General features: G+C 38.0%; 3 protein-coding genes across 6 annotated transcripts in view; 2 read left to right on the forward strand and 1 right to left on the reverse strand.

The window, feature by feature from the left end:
- Position 1: 1 nt before the first annotated feature.
- The window catches only part of LOC132783610 (uncharacterized), a 177,997-nt gene continuing 154,861 nt past the window's right edge, over positions 2–23,137 (reverse strand). For all 4 annotated transcript variants that reach the window (XM_060788880.1, XM_060788881.1, XM_060788882.1 and 1 more), the window contains 10 exons: positions 20,026–20,426; positions 19,162–19,311; positions 18,214–18,396; positions 18,018–18,156; positions 17,496–17,705; positions 11,431–12,488; positions 10,838–10,970; positions 2,138–2,324; positions 1,521–2,039; positions 2–1,440 (listed from right to left, as the gene is read on the reverse strand). In XM_060788880.1, coding sequence (XP_060644863.1) covers positions 914–1,440; positions 1,521–2,039; positions 2,138–2,324; positions 10,838–10,970; positions 11,431–12,488; positions 17,496–17,705; positions 18,018–18,156; positions 18,214–18,396; positions 19,162–19,311; positions 20,026–20,426 — 3,507 coding nt within the window. In that variant the 3' untranslated portion in view covers positions 2–913. The remainder of the gene's footprint in view (positions 1,441–1,520; positions 2,040–2,137; positions 2,325–10,837; positions 10,971–11,430; positions 12,489–17,495; positions 17,706–18,017; positions 18,157–18,213; positions 18,397–19,161; positions 19,312–20,025; positions 20,427–23,137) is intronic.
- LOC132798844 (odorant receptor 67a-like) lies at positions 2,919–4,291 on the forward strand. The gene is made up of 4 exons (XM_060810834.1): positions 2,919–3,703; positions 3,761–3,962; positions 4,020–4,175; positions 4,238–4,291. The coding sequence occupies exons 1-4, from the start codon at positions 2,919–2,921 to the stop codon at positions 4,289–4,291; spliced, it is 1,197 nt and encodes a 398-aa protein (XP_060666817.1).
- Positions 6,701–9,097, forward strand: LOC132788826 (odorant receptor 67a-like). The gene is made up of 5 exons (XM_060796455.1): positions 6,701–6,749; positions 7,250–8,359; positions 8,420–8,621; positions 8,685–8,840; positions 8,908–9,097. Exons 2-5 carry the CDS (start codon positions 7,521–7,523, stop codon positions 8,959–8,961), a joined length of 1,251 nt encoding a protein of 416 aa, XP_060652438.1. The 5' UTR covers positions 6,701–6,749; positions 7,250–7,520; the 3' UTR covers positions 8,962–9,097.

Consider the following 23,137-nt stretch of genomic DNA (forward strand, 5'->3'; position numbering starts at 1 on the left):
CAAGAGTCTTGAGTTTATTCAAAGATATATGTGTATGTATAATTTGTGTTCTTTTGTTTTTGTCAGAAATAGTTCTGTTCTGTTATATTATTGTATTTTTGCAGAATCTTGCATCCTTGGACTTAAACATTAATATGCTTTAATTTAGAGTTAGGGTCTAGGAAAATTTTAAATGGAATCAAAAAGTTAAGCACAGCCGCAAAAACAATTGTTTCGTGGCCTGTGTGCTTTACATTTTATTAACCTGTGGTTAATATATTTAGTTACTCTTTTACTCTCATCATCTTATTTACTAGGTCTAGCTAAAAAATTGCCTTTAGTTGTAAATTCTTTCATTTTGATGCAGCTTGAAGTTTGATTTTCGAATGAAAATGATGTTTAAAATCACTTTACAGAGTTTATATATTTCATTTTGTTAGACTTGATAAGTTAATGTATAGGATAGGTTTATTCACAAGAATGATTTTTGAACGTATGTTACATTAACTATAAGGAAATGCTCTCTTCGGTACCCCGAAGATTGAATACCCTAGCAGAGTGAAGTTTTTTTTCCTAAATATGTGACTTTGGTAATATATTAAAAGAGTCTATTTATTTTTGTAGTATATTAAGTATTTAATTTTTCGCAATGTTCAGTATCATAGAGTATAGACAGACGGACAGTCGGATTTTGTTCAAATAATATTATCTGTTAGAAAATGTTACTAAGGCATTCAAATTTTAAGGAGAAATAAATGCATAAATTAATCCGAGAACTGAAAAATATGTGTTTAGTTTTTGACTGATTGATTGAACAAATTTTGACTTTAATATTAGTTATTTACAGGATTAACGATAAATTGAGGAAATATTTACACATCTCATGTTAGTCGCGAGTATTTATCTAGTTCCTTCTGTGCTTCCTTTGTCACTTTTACAACTTGCTGCTTTGCTGAGTCTCTTCGCACTTCTTGTGCACAACCGCGGGTGGTGGGGGAGGCGGTGTGGCCGAGTCCACATCCAGATTGCCTCGATTGAGTAAGTAGTCCAGATCGTGTGTGATCCTATCGAGCGTTGCATCGTGCCCTGTTGTTGACTTGCCAGTGTCCACGCCAGCTGTTTGTGTAGATGGAGTCACAGAGACAGTGGTGGTCGCTGTGGTGGTGGTGGAGACCACAGCAGCTACCATGGTGGGCAGCAGCGGATCGAAGGTTGTGCGCGATGTTGGCTCAAGGATGGTGACTCGCTTCTGCGACTTCGGTGTGGGTAAAGTGGCGCTGGAGATGCCACTGCTCAGGTTGCCGCTGATGGTGGGTGGGGGCAACGATGGAGCCGCCGTTGGCATGCTGAGCATCAGGGAGCTGGGCATGAAGTCCACGTACGGATTATGCTGCAGCGGCACGTAATGGGGCGTGGTTGTGGGAAGCAGTCCACTGGTCGTGTGAATGCCAATGATGCTTTCTGCAAGTAGGTAGGATGAGGTTGCAAGTGGCACATTAGTGTCGCAAGTCGCACTTTAAGATTGGCAAATAGCTGCTTACCTGCGGCCAGACCTTGAAGTATGTCCAGTGTCTCAACGCCCACAAATTCGTCACACGGCCCCGTCGTGTAGTGTGCTGGTTGCTGTGCAACTGGATGCAACATCCGGCGGCCCAGGCTGCCTGTCAGCCCGCCCATCGTATAGGCATCGTAGGCGTACCCCAAAGCTGTGGCTGCCTCCGCATTGCCGCCGCTGAGCAGGGCACAGCAGCGTGTGGCCGGCGAGGCAGCCACCGTTAGTGGCAGCTGCTGATGGCCACCGAGCAGTGCCTCCGTGTTGCTGACAACCGTTGCCGCCTGGCAGCGTGGTGCCGTCGAGATGATTGTCAACGGCAGTTGCACTGTCCCTCCGCCCGTGCCTGTCCCCGCACTCGCAACACTTCCGGCCCCAGCTGCTGTTGACAATTCGAGTCCTTGCATCGACTGCAGCGGCCCCGATGAACTTGACACACCAGCAACAACTGCTGCTGTTGATGTCGCCATGCATTCGCTCTCCTTCTCCTTGTCGTGATTCGTGTAGACTGCAAGCGACAGATGGTTAAATGGGTTGAAATAAATACTAACTCAACTGTTTTCCACATCTCCCACACTCCCTCTTTTAATCATTGTGGCTACTTACAGCTTAGCGGACTATTAACGCTCGCCGTCGTCGTGGTGCAGTAGTTATCATCCAGACTCGTCTTGCTCGTATTGAACTTGGTCTGCTTCAGCGAGCTGCTCTGACTGCTTCCATTGCTGCTGAGGAATGGAGGTCCACGCAACTGACTCTCTGCCTTCAGAACGAAACTGAATAGAATGCCAAAGCCCTGCAATCAAAATAGCTCTTAATAATATCTAATGTTGATAAACCATGTATTCCCCCTATATTATGAGTTACTGAGGTAAATCACTAGCATTCTTCCATATATAAAGTATATAAAGGTAAAGTGTGTGACCTTTTCTGTCAACGTAGCGATTTCTTAGACCGCATATATATGTATATGTTTTTTACCCCACGGTACACCGTTAAGTATCCCCTCGTATATAATCTATCAAATAATAAAAAGAAAACATATTCGGATAGTTCGTTAATAGGGTCTCTAATCTTTTTCTTACTAATATATCAGTAAAAATACAATATATAAAACATATGTCATGTTTCACAGTTTGCTGGTTTTAAACAAAGACCTCAGAGCGACCTTTATTCCCCCTTAATCTGTGATCAAATACTAATAGCTAACAACAAAAAAATGTCATTAAAAGTCGATTACAAGTTTCTGCATAAGAAATCGCATATCCTTGAAGAAGTAAAATATTTTTGATTTTCATTTCGATTGCAGTTGTCATTCGACTGCAGTCCAAATCAGATTGAACTTGAAAGTCATCGCGATATTTACTAAGCTATCAAATATAAACAAAAAATGTCGAATCCTTTTGTGACCATTGACGATTTTTTAAGCATGCCCGTTTTTTTCTGGCATACTGTTGGTGTGGATCCCTATAAAACTGTCACTGATAAAATTAAGAGATGGAAGCTTCGCGTGAACTACATTATCCAGATTTTGAATCTGAACTTTATACTCGCAATGGAGCTTGCTTTCTTGTACCTGAGCTTCAAGAATAGTGAGAACTTTGTGCAAGCCTGCATGGTGATGGCCTTCGTTGGATTTGTCTGTGTGGGAGAACTAAAAATAGTCAAGGTCTGGTGGCAAAGAAACCACCTCGATGCTTTGGTGCGGGAAATGGAGTCGATATTTCCATCTCCCGAAGCAGAAGCTCAAGACAAATATCAAGTCGATCTCTACCGCAAACGATGCCGTTGGATAATGAAGTTCTTAATCTCAATTTTTCTAATACTCATTACCACATACAATCTATTTGACATTGTGCAGTTCATCACCCATCGATACGTATTGAAGGTGTCAGATGCCAGAATGGCCATGCCCTATACGCCGATATCCCCTTGGGGTCTCGACACTAAAATGGGATTTACAACGATGTATGCCTTGCAGGCCTTGGCTGGATATACTTGTACTGCTGGTCAACTGTCTAGCGCCATTCTTATTTATGGAGTCGTTATGCAGGACATCATGCACTTCGATTATTTATCGAGGACCCTGAAAGGCTTAAAACTCTCACTTGCAACTTATGCTGAGGATCTGAAAGTTCTACAACAGTTAATCATTTACCATAACAAGCTAATGAGGTAAGCGTCTCTTAAGTCCATCAATGAATAACTAATTTTTAAGACAGCTTTCTGTAGAATTACAGATGTCATAAATGAAGTTTTCGGTGTAACCCTGCTATTGAATTTCTTAGCATCTTCTATACTTGTATGCATGTTAGGCTTTCAGATCAGCATTGGACTAAGCCCAGAACTAGTCTACAAGATGTTTATTTATCTAGTAGCGGCTACTATGGAGACCTATCTTCTTTGTTACTTTAGCGATTCTCTTATTGTTGCTGTAAGTATTAATTCTCGACATATGTGTAGTATCTCTTCCTTTATTTGATTTCCACAGAGTGAAGGAGTTTCTTGGGCGGTTTATGAAATGAATTGGTTGGAGACCGATCGCAGATTTGCTAAAATGCTTATATTGATTGCAGTTCGGGCCCAGAAACCAGTATTTCTTAAAGCAACTGTGTTTCTAGATATCTCCATGGAGACTATGACTAAAGTAAGCAAATCAATATTATTCCTATATGAATATTTATTTTATTGATATTCTCTATTCAACAGTTTCTTCAAGTAAGCTACAGATTCTTCTGTGTCATTCGTACTATGTATGGTTAGAGCAACTAGTTTTCAAAGTATCGGATTAACCCTCTTAGAGCCTCACAAACTTGTAAAACTTTTCTTGTTTACTATATTGTTCAATAAAAAATAAATATGCACGAGCATTTTAAATTTAAAAAATTTACTAGGATGAGCTAAAAGGTTCTGGCATCGCATTTCGAATGTAAATTAATTTGAAGACAAATTATGGACAAATTTATATTGCTTAGTAAAAGTAATACCTATTGCGAATGACAATTGAATGCTATGTCTTCAACACGTATGAGCTTATAGTACCCACAATACATCGATATTTAAGGTTTGATGGCTTAGAAAAATTTATATGTTTCTGATAAATGATGGCTTTGGTATTTTATTAATTGCATAATTTTAATGCGGTTGGTGGGAGGATTTGGCTTAAGACCGATCAGCGACTCTAGAAAAATATATTTACGATTAAACTTCTAACTCATAAGTGGTGTAGAAATTGTAGCTATATACCGTATAGGCTATAAATACTATATCGTCTCGTCTAATAACGCTAATGAAGAATATTTATACGTTATGGGGTCGGAGACGTTATTTTCTTGCTTACATTTCTATGTAAGATATATAGAAATTATTGAAACAATATATTAAACTTGAAAAGTTCTTGAAACAAGATTTAAATCTTTAATGGCAATAGCTTCAAAGCAAGCCATACAAATAAAAAATATCTACTCTTCAAATTAACTTTATGGCAGTAATGTTTGTTTACAATATTTATTACAATGCACATATATGTGTGTACATTACTAAGTTTTCAATCGAAATTGGCATGTTACAGCGACAACTTTAATTTCGAAAAATTCACAAATGGCATAATTTCTCACATGAAACCAAAACTCATTGCGTGAATTATTTAAGAATTTTATTCTTTACCCTACCATGTGCCGTTTTGGGTCAACTAGTAAACAAACACGTCAATCAATTGTGATTATCAGTTGGCATTTGAGACCACATCCTACTATTTATTATAATTGTCAATTGCAATGTAATCAATGCATTTAAAAGTCCATTACAAGTGAAATAGGAAATGTCCATACGAATCAGTTTAATTTTAATTTTCCTTGTGAATTATTATTATTATGAATTTTATAAATGACAGTTTTACTCTCAATTACGAAAACTGTGATCCATTGGTTTCTCGAATAGTATGACTTACCAAAACTTTTGGATAAACAAAAATTTAAAACTATACTACTTATAGTAAGTAAGTATTTACTTCGATTTTACACGATTTATAAAATCTTAAAGAGAAAAAGGAAATTCACGTGCACATAGGGCTAGTCTAGTTTTTCTACCTCCAATTATATTAGTATTGCTAATTAGTTTGCTGGTAGAGCTGAGGAACTAAAATTAAAATAGAAACGTCTTATGGTTGAGTAAATTTTGGGGAATTTAAGGAATGTATTTTAGATTATTTTTGGGTTCTTATCATAAGTTCTAGAAAACGGTCAAAAAATCATTTTGAATAGTTTTTGTTTTTATTCTATTATTGGTATGCTTACAATCTCGTGATCAATATATTGACAGCTGTGATTTTTCAGATGACTTTATTGGCGGAAGGCCTTAACAACTACAAATTTAATTTTTAATTATGCATAACCTTTAACCACAATTGGTTTTTCCATCCATTGAATAATAATACGAGTAACAAGTAATATGTGTGTTTATACCTTGTGCTCATTAAAAAAGGGTAAGTAAACAAGTTTTGTGTAAATGTATGTGACAAGTCGATGAACATGAACAGCGGACATCAATGTGTATTCCGCATTAATTACGCCGATCAAGTATTTTTTCAATTATGTTTCAATAAACACATTGATTTGTCTGTAGCATGTACTTCCATATGGGCATATCCCACGTGTCGCACGCTACATTCGCACGATTTTAGCTAATGAAAATCCATTTTTTTGGGGTTTTTTTTTAAAGATTTACCGTAAACTTTTGTTATGTGTTTAGAGTGAATTGAGAGTACTTTCGGAGGGTATAAGATTCAATTTCAGTGGAGTCACTGTTTTGAAAATAATTAATAAAATTGTGACGTGTCGCACGCTACACAAAGTGGAAGTTAGTTTCAAAATTTTCATTTCAAACGCAATTTTTAGCGAATTTTGCAAAATAAACCCTATGAAAGTTAATATCCTAAAGAAAGTTAAGAATATTAGAAGGCAAAAAACCGATCGTTTGGTCTTAATAATGTTTATAGATTTTTAGCAAAGCCGTAAACCCATTGTGTCGCACGCTACACTTTTTCCGCTGGCATTAACATAAGACAAAAATCTTTTTAAACTAAACATTATTTATTATATTCATAAATGTGCTTAACAATTATTTCAACGTGATTTACTTTTGATTTGTATGTGAGCCCAAGCAGAGGCAAACAATTGTGAAGAATACAATAGGGATTTGAAGGTGTGCGCAGAGCACGAATGTAAGTAAAATTATGAAAATTAAAATGAAAATTGGGTTTGATAAAAATTTGTGCATTTATAATGCTTTAAATTCTTAAAATTCGATATCTACTTTAATGTTCCATATAAAGAAACATTACAAAATGTGAAATTTAAGAATTGGTCGCTGGTGGACTGTTTCTGGGATTTGCCCATATGATATATACTACACATGTTACGCGAAAATGTGAACAAAATATTTTGACTTGAGAGTTTATATTACCCATAGGGTAGAAGGGTATTATAACTTTGTGCCGGCAGGAAATGTACATTTGTAACCGTCGGACGGAGTCATCTCCGACGCTATCAAAAATATATTTTCTTGATCAGCGTCAATAGCTGAGACGATTTAGCTATGTCCATCTGTTTGTTTGCACGCAGATCTAGTTTGTTTCAAATTTTTGTCACGCCCACTGTCATCTATGTATTTTAAAAGTACTACAATATCGATATAGCAAATACAGTTTTCGGTATATTTCAGTATTGCTGCGGTACATTTTCTGTATATTTGTAGAATTTTAATTTATGGGTAGCGGTATCTCATAGTCGAATAGATATATAGATATTGGAGAGAGCATATTACGTTACTTTTACAATCAATTACTTGTATTGCTATTGAAAGGTAGAACCTAATTGATCTCTTATTATTTAATGTACGAATAGTTTGCGGTTTTCGCTAAAATAGATTGGGGCATAGCTGAAAAAGAGCAGGTATTTCATCAGATAGTATTAGTTAAGAGCTAGACTTGAGAATGTTGAACAATCAGCTAACGGTTGCTGAAAAGCCAGAGAAATTCTTTGTGACCTTCAATGACTTTATGAGTTTGCCTCTGTTTTTCTATCATACAATTGGAGTGGATCCGTATGAGTCGACTAGCTCAAATTCTGTACCTAGTCGCTGGCTTTATGTCAACTTTATGGTTCATGTTACAAATATGGGATTTAACTTTGTGATGGAATGCATGTTCGTCGTTCTCTACTATAAGGACACCGAGAGTATTGTCGATGTCTGCATGACTATATGCTATGTGGGTTTCGTTCTCGTTAGCCAATTGAAGACAATCAGCGTATGGCGTCAGAAGTCCAAGCTCAATGCCTTAGTTCGTGAAATGGAATCGATATTTCCATCACCAAATCGAGTGGAGCAGCAAAAGTACCAAGTGGATTATTATTTGCGTCGCTGTCGCTTTTTCCTACGGGGATTCAGTGGACTCTACTTGGTCCTTGCCGTGACATATAGTTTCTATATCTATGTGAAGTACTTAATCCAGCACTGGCTGATGCAATCCACGGAAGCAGAGAAAGCAATGCCTTACTTCTCCATATCGCCATGGGACTGGCACAACAACTGGAGCTACTATCTGATGTATCTCCTTCAGGTGCTGGGAGCTTATACAGCCACAACAGGACACATTTCGGCCGATATTCTCATTTATGCCGTCAATATGCAGCTTGTCATGCACTTTGACTATTTGTCTAACGAATTGACCGAATTTAAAAACGATGCAGCGATGTTACATGGCACTAAGAGCTATGCCAAAGACTTAAAATTACTGCAGGATTTAATATCCTATCACAACAAACTTCTCGGGTGAGTTAATTACAAAAATGTTTTCTAACTTGAATATACTTTGTTAAACGCTCTTTCCAGACTCTCCGATGTGATGAACAATGTCTTTGGCATGCCTCTACTCTTAAACTTTCTGACTTCCTCAGTAATGGTCTGCTTCGTGGGCTTTCAGATGACCCTTGGCTTGAGCGCAGATCATACTGTGAAGTTGGCTCTCTTTCTAATATCAGCTGTCTCAGAGATTTATTTGATTTGCTATTTCAGTGATCTGCTGATTGTAGCAGTGAGTTATAAGTAATGCTCGCTAATCATAGTTTCTAATGTTCGCCTTTATATTCTCTTTCAGAGTGAGAGTGTGGCTTCAGCTGTTTATAAGATGGAATGGTTTGAAGGCGATTCTCGATTTAGAAAAATGCTAATTTTCATAGCTTTACGCGCTCAGAAACCAGTTTGTCTGAAGGCGACAGTTTTTCTAGACATCTCAATGGAGACCATGACTATGGTAAATATATATATATACACAGTTATATATTTAAGATAATTTATTACATCTTCACTTTATAAAATAGTTCCTGAAAATGTCTTATCGTTTATTCTGCGTAATACGCACTATGTATCAGTAGAGTTCTTCTATAATGTGGTTAAAGGAAGATCTTTAGAAAATGTTAAACTCTCAAAGGAGCAATAATCTCTTGAAATATTGTATTATTTTTATTACATTATTGTATTACGGCACGTTAGTTTAGTGAAAATAACAAAAATGATAATAAAGTGACATCTCTAAGCACACAAATCGATGCTAAGTAATGTGGTCCTGACCTAAGGACGTGTCTACTCTCGCAGCGGGGCTTTCACTTCATTATTGTTCACGATGTACACTGAAATTAATTACACAACTAGAACTACAGTTTCCCAGTGTGGTCCTTCGACCGGCAGTCAAGTAAGCTTTCTTTTGACCAAATGAAACAATTGTCTAATAATAATTAGTCGAGTGTCGAGAGTGGAGTAAGCAGCTGGGTCCAGAAGGAATCACTGAATTTGCCATGAAGGTCCCAACGGCATGCGTGCTTCTGGCCTTTTAAATATCGACCAATTAAATGTGCTTGCTTGTAAATAATTTAACATGAACACAACGCAACCCAACGTAAACAAAGAGGCCTTGTTCCAAATGCCAATCGATTGACCATATATTAATAGCCTCGACCTGGGCACCCAAAAAAACAAATGAGTGTTCGAAATGAACGTCCTCTGGTGTTTGCAAAGTAACATCGCAATCTGTTCGGATTTGCTTGACTTTGTTTCCCAATACCCTGTAAATATCTAATGGGGTAGACAATTTAATCTTTAAAATTAGGAATATACTAATACTCCATATAATTTTTGTTAACTGATATGTAACATTAATTTACTATGATCTTAATATATATTTGTTGCACTTGACGAAGTATCTTTTGGTCGCGCACTCCCATTAAATTGTGTTACTTTTAATTGCGTGATTAGATATACTTTCTTTGCATACTCGAAGTCTTAAATTCAAGGACTTCGTGTGTGTGCCAAGAACATTTAATGAATTCAATATTAGAATATTGTCTATGGAGTTTGAAATACTTTAACTGTATGATGAAAAGTCTGATATAATAATTTGAATCCCGTTACCCAAAAAGTATCTGAAGAGCTATTATTATTCCTGAAAATGTTTTGAAAGAGGTCACATATTTACTGAGGAAAAGGAAAGTATGTATTTCATTTATATGATTTACGTGTTTCCTACTTTGAATGTAATACTTTCGTATACTACTTCGAGTAAGTGCGAATATTCAAAAAGAAGTCGAGTGCACTTATTTAATTTACACAAGAAATCAGTTGGAAACACAAGGAAAAACAAAAAGAAAAACAAGAAGATGCCCACATTTGGTAAGTGGGAAAAGTAAGAGTCAACTTCAAGTGCAAAGCACACCCCGAAAAAAGGTTTCTTTGGAGGCAGGCACTTTGATCAGCGTTGGCGACGACGATGGCGACCTCAGGTAGAAGTTAATGCAGCGAGCGAAAGTGGTTAGAAAGTGGTGGGCGCCCAATGGGCGTGGCAGAGCTGTACTTTGCTCTAAGAGAGTCTCAGTTGATTTTGCATGCATAATTTGTGTGACAGGCGTAAAAATATGCAGGCTCTGCACTTTGATGAAATATGTACGCCAAAATACGGGGAAAAATTTAAATTGAAAGAAAAAACAGACATAAAAAACTCGAAAATGAAATAAACTTAGCAGAGATTTGCATAAAAGCGAAAACCCTGAAGAGCGGCAACAGTGGCTTAATAGTTTTGTTGACAAGTTGCGACTCCTAACTCAATCAGCATGAAAATCAGCGAATTGCTATAAAACTTGGCCAACAAATCATTATGAACACTCGCATTTCTTGATTTATTCAAATTTATATTCCCATATAGATACGTATAGTGTGTGGGTGTGTGTAATTATAGATGAATTGGGCTGAATGACTTACCAGCATTATGCACGATATGCCAAACGGATACGACCATAAAGTATCCGGCGTTGAATTCACATAGGCTATGAAGCAGCCGTCGGTGCAGAGTTTTATAAGCAGCAATCCCCCAGCCCGATAAAGTAGGCCAAGTCTAAATAATGGAATCGTAGAAGACATAGAGCGAGAGAGAGAGAGAGAGAGAGAGAAAGGAAATTAGAAGCGATTTAACTGAGGGGGATGACGATTTTATGGTTTATGTGTGTCTGGTCATATTGCTGTCATTGCTTCTATTTTCAGCATACGCCAGCAAAAAGGGAAATTAGTTTCTGCCGTGCTCTAAAAATAACTCTCAGCGGCCTGCTGACTGCGACAGCTTATCGCGTACGGGTGTATAAGTTAACAGTTATTCGTCAAGACGGCGAATTGCATTTGAATTGCTCTGCCAGTTGCTTTTATGCAATCTCAAGCATCGTATTGGTCGCCATCTTAAGCGGTGCAGCATAGAGATGAGCTCGTGTCGTGACACGAAATTCACGAGTTCAAACAGTGCAGCTAGTCTTGGACTCAGACGACCATCTCTAAGCGATTGCAAACTATTGGAGGATGCTTACCGCCTGCGCAGCGCCATATTGAATTTATCCAACGGATGCGTGTGGACATTGCGATTCTTGTGCCACAACCACAAAAGTTTCTTCATTAAAATGACAAACAGCGCAAAGAAGAGTAGAACGAAAAGCAAGTCGATGCAAATGAACAGAACGAAGCTCAACGATGGTGAAGTCGCTCCCAAACCGGATGTGAATGCCGCCGTCGATGTCTGTTCGTGCAGATGGCCGGGGGCGCGGCTCCAGGGGTCGGGCGTCTGTTGTTGTGGCCAAGTCAAAGCCGCAGCTGTCACCACTGGGCTGCTGTCTTGGTTGCTTGGTTGCTTGCCGCTGTCTGTGATTGATGACGCTGATGACGTGGCCACATCATCGTAACTGCCACCGACACCGCCACCGCCATCGCCATCACCCATCATCGATGCTGATGTCTGAGTTAGCGCGGAAGCAAGACGCTGCCGTCTCGTCGTCCCATTGCTGAGCAGCGCCTCCGACTCGAGCATTAAATTATCGCCATTGAGAAGCGTGTGGGTGGCATAAGAAAGGCCCCCGTCATACTCGTGACCCTCATCGCTGGCATCGCTTGCATCGCTGGCCGCATCCGTTGACTGTCTCGTCCAGAACAACTCGAGCCACCAGTGTCGCGGCCACCTGCCAATGATGCTGCAGATAAGCGGCGCAGCGATGGCAAACAGCAGCGGCAGCAGCCAGCTGATGCCAATCGCTCCACGTATGCCCGCCGAGCCGCTGTAGAGCGCCAAGGAAACGGAACTGGAGGCGTTGCCTGGGCCGGAGTTGCTGCCCGCAATGGAAATGTTGGCCGGATGACGACTCCTGGTGCGACGAGCGACTGCCAACTCGGCCGGCGACTGGATGTTGATTTGCGTAATATTGCTAAGACTCTCGCGACGTTTGGCTTGCTTTGTGGGCGTCGCAGGTTTGCTGCCGATTTGGAGATACTTCTTCGGCACCAGCTCCGTGTGTATGACCAAGGCGATGGCAATCAGCGTTGAGATTCCGAGCAGCAGCAGGGATGCGAGTGTGCTGCTGATTATGGCGTGCCAGTTCTGCAAAAAAAAGAGAGAGAGAGAGAGAGGAAATTATGAGGCGCATTAATAACGCTCCAGTAATTGCCACATTGCCACTCCACTTCGTTGCAACATCATTATTTTTAATTAAATATAAAAGTTGTCATCGCATTACAGCAACAACAAAACCGCAGCAACAACATTTACGAGTGAGAGTAAGACTATATCTACATGTATACTTATTTCACAGCTATTTACTTTGGATTTTCATGCTCTCCAGACCATAAAGGCGACATCTAAATTTGACACGTGCCTCGGGCATAAATTATTTCATTGCCACGCCTTCACGCCTTGAACCATGTCCACATCCACTGCCAATGACTGGACATTGCTTATTAAAAAGTTATAAAATTCTCGCTCTACTTTGCTTTTCTACTCTCACAATCCCTGTTTTTTATTTTTATGTGTGGCCAAATGGGATAATGTTTTATTAGCAATATGAAAGTGGCTCAAAAGTATCTCTTGAATTACTTCTTATTAACTTGCTGCTTATATTTTGTTACATGCGTTTTTTATACACAAATTACTGATCTTATTTAATTAAAAATTAAATTGGTCTATTTTAGTAACATTTTTAAATAAACATGTTAAGAATTGAAAATCGTTGAAGTGGTAAAAAATGATTCAGAAGGACTTTTTATACCCGCTACCCATAGAATAGGCCTGCAGGTAATGTGTGTAAAATAACCGTCCGTCCTTCTTACAGTCCGTTTTTGCGTCCGTTCGTCTGCCTGTCCGTCTGTCCGTCTATCAATATATTTAGAATGTAGTATAATATTAATCTATTAAATACATCCTTCGGTACATATTAGTATTTTTGCGGTATAGTTTCAGTACATTTGTAGAATGTGGTTTTATTTGGAAATGGGTGACGGGTATCTCTAAGTGGAGCACACTCTACTGTGGCTTAATTATTTGTTAAGCTTAATTTATAGTTTTAATACTTCATTGAATTTACAATCAGTTATTCCATTTACAAAACTATACACATATTCTTATTATACCCGCTACCCATAGGGTAGAAGGGTATTATAACTTTGTGCCGGCAGGAAATGTATGTAACAGGTAGAAGGAGGCATCTCCGACCCTATAAAGTATATATATTCTTGATCAGCGTCAACAGCCGAGACGATATAGCCATGTCCGTCTGTCCGTCTGTGTGTCTGTCCGTCCGTCCGTGTGAAACACTGGATCTCAGAGACCTATAAGAGATAGAGCTATCATTTTTTTCGGTAGCATTTGATATGTTTGCACGCAGATCAAGTTTGTTTCAAATTTTTTCCACGCCCATAACAAGCGTAATTTTAAAGCAAGAGTTACGAATTTCGGTATATACAGTAATAACTATAGTAGTTATGATTCCTAAAAATTTGTCGAAGTTATTAAATAAATACTTTTGTATGGGAAAAAACGCCTACTTACTAGGGGTCTTAGTTGCTTTGTCTGACAATCTGGTATATTGTGCCGTCTATGGTATATTTTGAATGCGGTACTATATCGCTATACCAAACATACCATTTGGTATATTTTTAGTATATTTGCAGTATTTTCGGTATATTTTGAAAATGATACAGTAATATTTTGCCTTTATTAAAAATGGGTAGCGGGTATCTCACAGTCGAGCACACTTGACTGTAGCTTTCTTACTTGTTTTTTGTTAATTTCGTAAACAATATTCAAGTATATATGCAAATGTTCATAATTTTAATATTTCATAAATTATCTTAAATTCCCAATACTCTTCATTTAGTAAATTAGATAAGATCGTTGAGTTGAATAACAGACTCAACTGATGTGTCGAAACAAAAGAGCACTTCATTTGAAACTCTGATTAATCTTTGACTCCAAACAGAACATTTTCAAGTAAAAGGACAACACAAAGAGCGAATTTAATTTGTAATCATAAGACGAATACGAACTTGCTGCAAGATACTTATTGAAATAATGCATTTGTAGAGGTTCTTGGCGCTGATGTTGTGAATGTCAGAAAGCTAAGTTAAGTAAGGGAACAGCATAAATGTTACAACTGAATAGACCATTAACCAAATTGAATGCTAATACTCTGCCAAACTGATTCAATATGCGAGCTTGTGGGGAATGCAGGAAGTGGCTGCGCTGGTTTGGCTAAAGCAAAAGATTGTGGTTTTAATATGCCAGCCACACTTCATTACATTATCAGCATTCTTCTTTCGCTTACATGCTGCTCTTAGCTTCTTGAAATCAGTCACCCCAGCGAACGGAGGTCAGCCTCATTTCGCTGTAACATTTAAAATCATTGTTGCTGTTCTTGGGCGGAGGCAAAAACAATTTTGAGAACTTTTTAATTTTCAATTCTCAGCGTAAATACATTTTGTTTCGTTTCGCGTGTATTTTTCTTATCCGTTTATTTGGTTCTTTTTTTGTGCGAAATTATGAGTTAAGTGCGCTTAAAAGCTTTCGCCTTTCACATGCCGCTGCCGCCAGTCAGGAGTTTGGCCAGCGGGCATACCACATGGCGAATACGTTATTTATTTTATTCTTATATTATTTATCATGTATTTTCCAACAGTCGCTGAAATTGTATTTATTTATGTACAAATACACATGCAAATACACACACTGTGTGTGTATGTCCATAAGTAAAATGAATATTTTAAATTTTATTTATTGTGGGTTATTGTGCGGACCACGCCCACATGCCACAGCCTCCTTCAACGTGGCGTGTGACACGTGTTTTTAACCATGAAATTTGCATTGTGTCTTTGTGGTATGTTGTCATGTGTGTCGCCTCTTATTTTATATATACTCTACGTACATACATATGTGCACATACTCTTACTATATTAATAAAGTCGCCTTCACATTTGCATGCAATTAATGTGCATCAATAATATTTACGTGTGTGCTGCATTATTTAGTCAATGTTCGCCCATTGGCGCTGCATTATTTAAACGCATTGTGCAACTTGCCCGGCGGCCGTAGAGCGCCTTTACGTAAGTTGCTCATTAAAATATGATAAAATACCACAAACTCAAATGAGTGTGAATATGTGTGGGAGTGTGAGTGTGAGTGTAAGTGTGTGTTGCATGCTTCATACACAATGGGTGGCGCTATCAGTTGCTTAACTATGGCAACAACACTCCTTGGGGCATGCTTGAGTTGAATGCTTCGGCTTGAATTACGAGCAACTTGCTTGTGCCGTTCGAGAATTTCGCTCTTGTCCATAAGCATTATTAAGTTTCAATCCCCTCTACTAGTTGTCCCCGTGTCCATATCTGCCAGAGTCTCCTCAGTTCGCTTTGCCTTTGACAACTTTGTTTCAATTCCCCCTGTGCGTGTTGTTTTTACATTTTCAATTGCATAAACCTTTTTGTTTCTCCGTTTTCTGGTCGTGTTGTTGTTCTTGGCCTTGTCGCGTTTTATTTGTTTTTCATTCATTTATTGCGCTCCGTTGTTTCCAGCAACGGCCCAGTTTATTACTAATTCAAAAATGTTACATCTTGTTAGGAGCTTACAGTTTTCCTTACGCTTCCCTTCTCACCTCTCTCTCTTTCTCTCTCTCTCTCATCTTTTTATAGCGAACTGAAGTTGGTTTTCGCGGCAGTTTCGCGGGATCCCAAAAGATTAAACATCGCAAATTTTATACTCTTGTTTATACGTTTTATTTTTTGTTGGCTTCTTTTTGTTGCTTTCATTTTATAATTTAAAATATTCTGAGATTCTGTTGGGGATTTGAAGAGAGTTGTTTCAGACTGTTGTTTTTGGGACCGATCTCAAGCATTTTATATTCCATAAACTATGAGAAATATTTCGCTGGCGCGTTTGGCAAATTGAAAATGTTGGCATTTATTAATATTAATTTCGATTTAAGCGATATCTTTTTTCTCAGCTTTCTTCAGCTCTCTGGAGAAGCTTGCTTTGCTCTGTTGACTTTTAATTTGCATTACTTTCAACAGGTGGATACGACAAGGCGGCTTAGTGCCATCGGGAATGTATTTCATGAATTTTGTGTATGTTGGCTTTGCCTTCACAAACTGTAAATTATAATATTTACACAAATCCCCGCCATCTTTATGCCTGCCAGACGACAAGTTAATTTATTTTCTTTTTGACGATTATGATGCTGGAGATGATGATGATTATTAAAATTTGGGTCCCAAGTATGGTGGTTCTTCACTCCCCCTTTTGAAAGTAACATACATAAGACTCAGTACGCCTGAATACTTTCCAAAATTAGTAATTACAATTTCTTGATTGTTATTTACTGGTTCCCACCCAGGTATGTGAGTACTTAGACTGTCCCAAAGGGGTGCACTGAAAGGGCGCAATATTCACTTGAAGTATGTGTACTCGTATTTGCAAATTTTCATTTCAGTTCTTATATTCTTCTTCTTTGTTTTCTGTTTTAAACGTACTTGAATTCAATTTGGAAACATTTTTTTTTGCGATTATTATTCTTTGTATTTTTTCCGTTACTCGAACACTGGTTTCCTTTTACTCGGTTTTTTGGTTTTCGGTTTCTTTTGTTGTTGGGTTCGCCTGAATTTATTTGTATATTTATTTTGCAGTAATTAAATTTTACGCTTTGGTTGCGTTCATTTCGGCAAGGGGAGAGCAGTGTGTCGAGGAATGAGCAAAAGTTTTCACTGTGTGCAGCTTTTGTTTCTAAAAGTGAAACACTGCACAGCAGTTTCGAAAAATAAACTGTTGAAACAGTTTTCTTTCAAGGTGGCTTTCAACCAATTGCTAGCAAAAATATTATTTATTGAGATTTATCTATATTTCGAGTCAAGTTTTCTTTTGCAAATATTTTTACATGTGAATGGAGACAAATTTCAAATCGGCCTAAAAGTATGCAATACTTTTTAGATTCGATTTTTTAATTTGAGATGTGAATGAAAGGACAACATTTTGCAATCATCCTAAAAGTATGCAACAGTTTTAAGAGTTGACTTTAAGACGCCTTTCAAGTATAAATTAGAATTATTCAATTAAATTAATACTTACCACAGGCAGCATTTTCATGAAGCCCAGCAAATAAATAAGCATAACACTCGACGTAGAAATACAAAACTGCATCTTTAGGAAGGTCACAGCACACTTGCGATTACACCAGATGGGCAAGAGGATGAGAAACGCAGAGCAGCACTGAAGCAGGCAGCAGGCACAGCTAGCAATCACGAAAATGGGTCGCTGTGGGGCATGCGACTGCGTGGACTGCAACAGGATACAAAGAGAAGGGGAAAAAACAGTAAAATTTGTCGTAAATTAGCTTAATACTTATAAAACTATGGCCAAGGGCAAACAAACAAATATATTTAAGAGCGGCAGCTTATGCCACTGCCATGTTCCTCAATGGAAGCAAATAACTATATTTAAGTAAGTACAACCAAAAAGGGAAATCACAAGCAAAGTTGTCAGGGTCGAACCGTAAAAGTGAAAGCATAAATCAAAAGCATTTTCCACTTTACTACACGTAAAATTAGTGCAAATTTGACGACCTTCTTTCTTTGTATTTGTGTTACTCACATTGGGCTGCTTCTTGGTCAACATCACTACATAAGTCCCAGAGAGCGGGCAAATGCATCGGGTAATATTCTCCATCAGGTGCTTGGTAATGCACAGGTCTGAGCGCCATGTTGAATCGAATGAGGCCTTATGGTCGTGTCTATCAAAGGGTAATCAAAGTCAGTTCATTATTTTGTTGTCTCTTTTGCCAGCTTACCCGCATACCGCAACCCAGTCCCCCGACTTGGGCACGCTTTCATGCTGAAATATGATCTCCACATGCCCAGCTTCAAACGAGAGATCGAGAGGCTCTCGAAAATTGTCGTTCGAACGATTCGATTGAAATAGCCAGGTTTGAATAATGCGCGAAGCGAGGACATAGTCCGAGTCCTTTGGATCACTGTGAAATGCAAATGAAAATAGGAATGAAGAAACTCGTTATGGATTTGTAATACATATCGAGTGAAAGTCCCCCACATCTTCCACTATTTCCTCATTAAGTGAATTACGAATATACATATATCAATAAGCTGTATCTGTCAAACAGCTGTTGCTATTCATGCTCCAGTTGCACCCAAACTAATCGCATCAAGGCAGACAAGCACTGCATGTGTTCATTAAAGCCTAGCGGCACATTTATAGAAGGACATATAAGCATACTCTTGTCTGCATAATTAAATCAACGTTTGTCGGAATATTGGCAGCTATACTACAGGCATTTCATGTTATTCCCAAACAGATTTCATTTCTGGCTTCCGCCATGGACACACACACTATACTATATGCTTATGCGAATGTAGTATGGACAAATATATTTTATGGTTTGTGGATGTAAGTTGCATATTTGCATTTTGTTTACTATATTGCGCCATTTGTTATTATGTTGTTGCCACATCTACAGCTGCCTTAATGCGCTTATGAGAGATGCACTCGCTTGTCACTGCGAATCCAACAACATTGACAACAGTTGGCGTTACACAAGGGCTCTCAAGGACTTTTATCCGGGGGACTTAGTATTAGACACAGCTGAGAGATGAGTAAAAATAATGCCACACAGACTGAACACATGTTTCGTCATACGGAAAGTATTTAAGGAAAGATTAAAAACATATTGTTAACCATTGCATTAACAAATATGTAAGATGCTAATGATTCTATTACTTACCTGCCACGCGTATAGTATGTCTTTGGCAGAAAACTTTTCAGGTTCTTGTAGGAAATCACAGAAGCGAATATTGTCGAGTTGGCCATGATATGAAGCAGACGTGAGGACAGTCCAATGTCCATATATAGTTGATCCGAAAATAAGTCCTCGCTGCATGCGAAAGAAAAGACAAAATGCAAAAGCATTAAATCATAACCCGGACCTGCTATGCAGCCACCTCACTTAATTAGCTTAATTAGACACTTAAAGAAGTCAAAACTGTTTGCCAAGGTAAGGCTCTGCACTATTTCAAGGAGATCCAAGCACACCAATGCAAAGTCTGTCAAGTTGAATTTTTATGATCCATTTTATAGTAAACACGAGCGCGTGTGCTTGTTGTTTTACGCATTTTCTTTTTCACTTTTATACTTATTTATGTTTGCTCATAAAGTAAATTTTCCATTAAAAGAGAATGCAAAATATCTTCACCGTTTACCGTTTGCCGTTTACCCTACGCCCTTCGTCAAGGTGGCATATTAATCATAAAGCCAAGTTTACTGTTTACTTGGCCAGCAGAAATTTGCATTCACGTTTTTTTTTTGTAATTATGAAATTATGCAAAGTGCGAGCACTTGACATGTGAAAGGCACTGCTCTTCTTATTTTCAAGGAGATTTTAATTAATCGAACTACCAAATACATACATTCAAAATTTTTTAATTAAAGAAAGCGGAATAAGTGCCTGATCTTGAATTATTTGCTAAATTTAAAATTGCTTATCTAAGCTGATATTTGCATAAAGGGATTGAAAATGCGTAGCGATCGGAGGCACACGATTTAAATTGAGCTAAATGGAATGTTCTTAATTCGGGTTGAAGCAACTCACCCGTAAATGCGTAAATTGAACGGCAACGTTTTCACGGAGGTCATATAAATGCGCAGCGAATTCAGGCGATCCAGTGACAATGTATCCTCATCGACTGTGAAAATACTCGTGGCGCCAGCAGCATCGCCGCGATTGGCTTGCAATTTGCCTGCAGCACTGCCCGGGGCAAGGACAGCTCCTGCATTGCCATTGCCGTTTCCATCACCTCTGCCCCCACCGCCACCGCCACTGCCGCCTCCCTGTGCGGTCAAAGTTGTTGAACTGTCAGCAGTCGTTCCCGAGGACGTCGCCTGACTGTTGCTGCCACTGTTGCTCCCTGTCGATGTGGCCAATTGTGAGGCCGCAATTGTCTCGCGGTTCAGTGCCGCAGATTGCGTTAAAAGTTGTAACTTTTTAATTTGCTGCAAAAAGAAAAATTGTTGTCGAGTTAAATCATGTCTGCCCAAAGGAATGAAGGTCAAGTTATCAATATGAGAGAGCGTAAACACCGTTGCCGAGACAACAGCTTGTTGTTGCTTTTATTTTCTACCCAGTCAATCGAAATCAATTGTTTGCTTGCCTTTATTGTTCAGTAGCTAGAACTCATTATGACTGGACTCATCGCTCAAAAAATATGGCATCGAGTCTCAAAGTATAAAAAATAGATACCCTGCTAGAGTTAGGTATTGTTCTGGAGCTAAACCATCATCTAGACTTAAATTACTGGAATCATCCTCATATAACCATCATCCATGATTGAGTATCCTTACTCAAAGAGTTAAAAATAATATTTTATATATCGATAACTTTAATATGTTATTTACAAATGAGCTGATCACACTAGGACTGCCTCTTTCCTTTTTGATCTTGATTTCAATATGAATGTGCTGCGTTATTGAAAACAATTAAATATTAAAGGTGAAAAGTAAAAGTTTCTTCTTTTTTGGGAATGCCAAGTTCAACCTTCCATATGTAAGTTATAATATTAAATAAAATATCTATTGCTTAATATACAGTTTTGGGTTAATGCCCCGTTAGGCATGCTGTAGATTAACAGGGTATCTCAAGGTGTCAAGCTATTTATTAGACTGTTGCCATAGCACTTAGACGCTATTTACTCAACATTTGCTATAACATTTTTGTATACAAAAATAATATCAAGTGTTATTACACATACATCATACTTCATACAATATGAATAACTTTATTTTTAGTTTGAGTGAGGTTTTCGGCACTCCTGCAAATAAACTTTTACCTTGCGCTCTAAAATAAGCAACCTCTACTTTAAGCTATTCTACCATTTCCTGGCTTATCGCTTGTGCAAGTTCTACGAATCCTTTGCGAGGAGTGCAAACAATTGTTTTGCAGTCAGCAGATAGTTTCGATGAGCATTACACACCACAAATCAATAGCAAATGGCGGTGGCGAAACTCGTTGGAGTTGGCCATATTTTTCTGTTGGCAATAACAGCAGAAAGCAGAACAACAATAAGTGAGCTGGCAAGTCAATGAACTCATATCAAATTATAAATTGTTGCATTCTGAAGTCAAGAGTTTGCCAAAAGCTTAAACTTAAGTAGCATTCGAGCGGACAAACGGGCAATGAACCAATCGATTTTCAACCGAGTTCTCTGCAATTTTGAAATGGTCTCTTGACTATTTTGTCATGTACGTCTTCTACTTTCAATGTTCGGATTCCATTTTTTGCTGTGATGGCACAATTTCCTGTGCAAATCATCTTTGCGCACTTGTTGGGCAGGATATATTTAAGGATAAATGAAATTACGAGACACAGGACTCACATCCATGTGCAATTGAAACCGAAAACAATTCCAATTGAAAAAGTTTCCATTGCAACTTTGTAAATACAAAACGAAAAAAAAAAAATACAAAATACTTCAACTTCAACAGTCATCATCCACAGTCATCATGCCACGCCCCTTGCGCCTATGCAAATTGTAGCAGTTGTATGATTTCCTTTTAAAAGACGGAAAAAATTTCTATGAAAATTTGCTCTAAATAGTTTCAGAAGCGAAAAGTCCGCTTAACTTTGCGACCTGGCCACGTTTAACAGTTTACCGGCAAATCACTAGGGCGGTCAACACATAGTGGGCGTGGCCACACACACGTCACATACGTGTGCTCGTATGTGTGAGTGTGATAAACTTTTCTGCTGATTTGAAAGTTTTGCTGCGACTTTTGAACTGCGTTTTTGCAATCGTTTTTTCCCCAACTACTTTTTGCTAAGTGATTTGTCGTGAACTTTACGAATTTAATTTTTGAATAGCAAAATTCTCGTAATATCCAGTCTTTGCTAAAGTTTTCTTTCGGTCAAACTGCAGAATGTGAGGATATTTGGCAGGAGCGCATTAGCAACTAAAGGAGGCCAAATGGAACGCACAAAAGAGAAACGGCAACCTTGAATTGAAGACAAATCAAAACACTGAAATTTAATTTTCTCAGTTAAAGCAGAATAGCAAAAACTAAAAACAGAAGCGGATTATACGAACTCAACTGAAATTGAAAATGGGTAAAATAGTGAAAAAAGTTCTTAATTAATTAGAGTAAGAGTATAAATAAGAAAAGCTGGTTCGGTGAATGGTCTTTTATCAAAGGAGAAGGTGAGACAACATTAAATATAAACAAGTTTAAGTTTTTTTTAAATAAGTCCGACCCTGTGAATTAGAGTAAATATTCTTTAAACTAGGTCAATGAAGTTAGTTTGCCACTTAGTTTGTGCTCCGTCGATAATGAGTCAATAGGCATTGAAACTTTTCTCGTATATTTAAATAAAGTCTTTTTTTTGGGGCATTCTAAATTGAAATATAAGCATTAAAAAGGCAATTGAAATCGGCAACTTTTATGCATAAAACTTTTTCAATTGCAAAATCTACAAAATGCTTTACCGCAAACAATGTTAATCAGACGAAAAATAAATTTAATGAAAATCTGCTTTAAGCATGAGAAATGCAATCATAATTCAGAATTATCAACAACCAATTGATAAGGCCAACTGCAGAACAACTCATGTTGAATATGTGGATGTATGTGCTTGTATAAACTGAAATTGATAATATGTATTCAATACACCGCAATCGTATTCATTCACAGTATTCATTCATATATGAATTTAA

The sequence above is a fragment of the Drosophila nasuta genome, chromosome 2L (assembly GCF_023558535.2).
Source record: "Drosophila nasuta strain 15112-1781.00 chromosome 2L, ASM2355853v1, whole genome shotgun sequence".
NCBI lineage: Eukaryota > Metazoa > Arthropoda > Insecta > Diptera > Drosophilidae > Drosophila > Drosophila nasuta.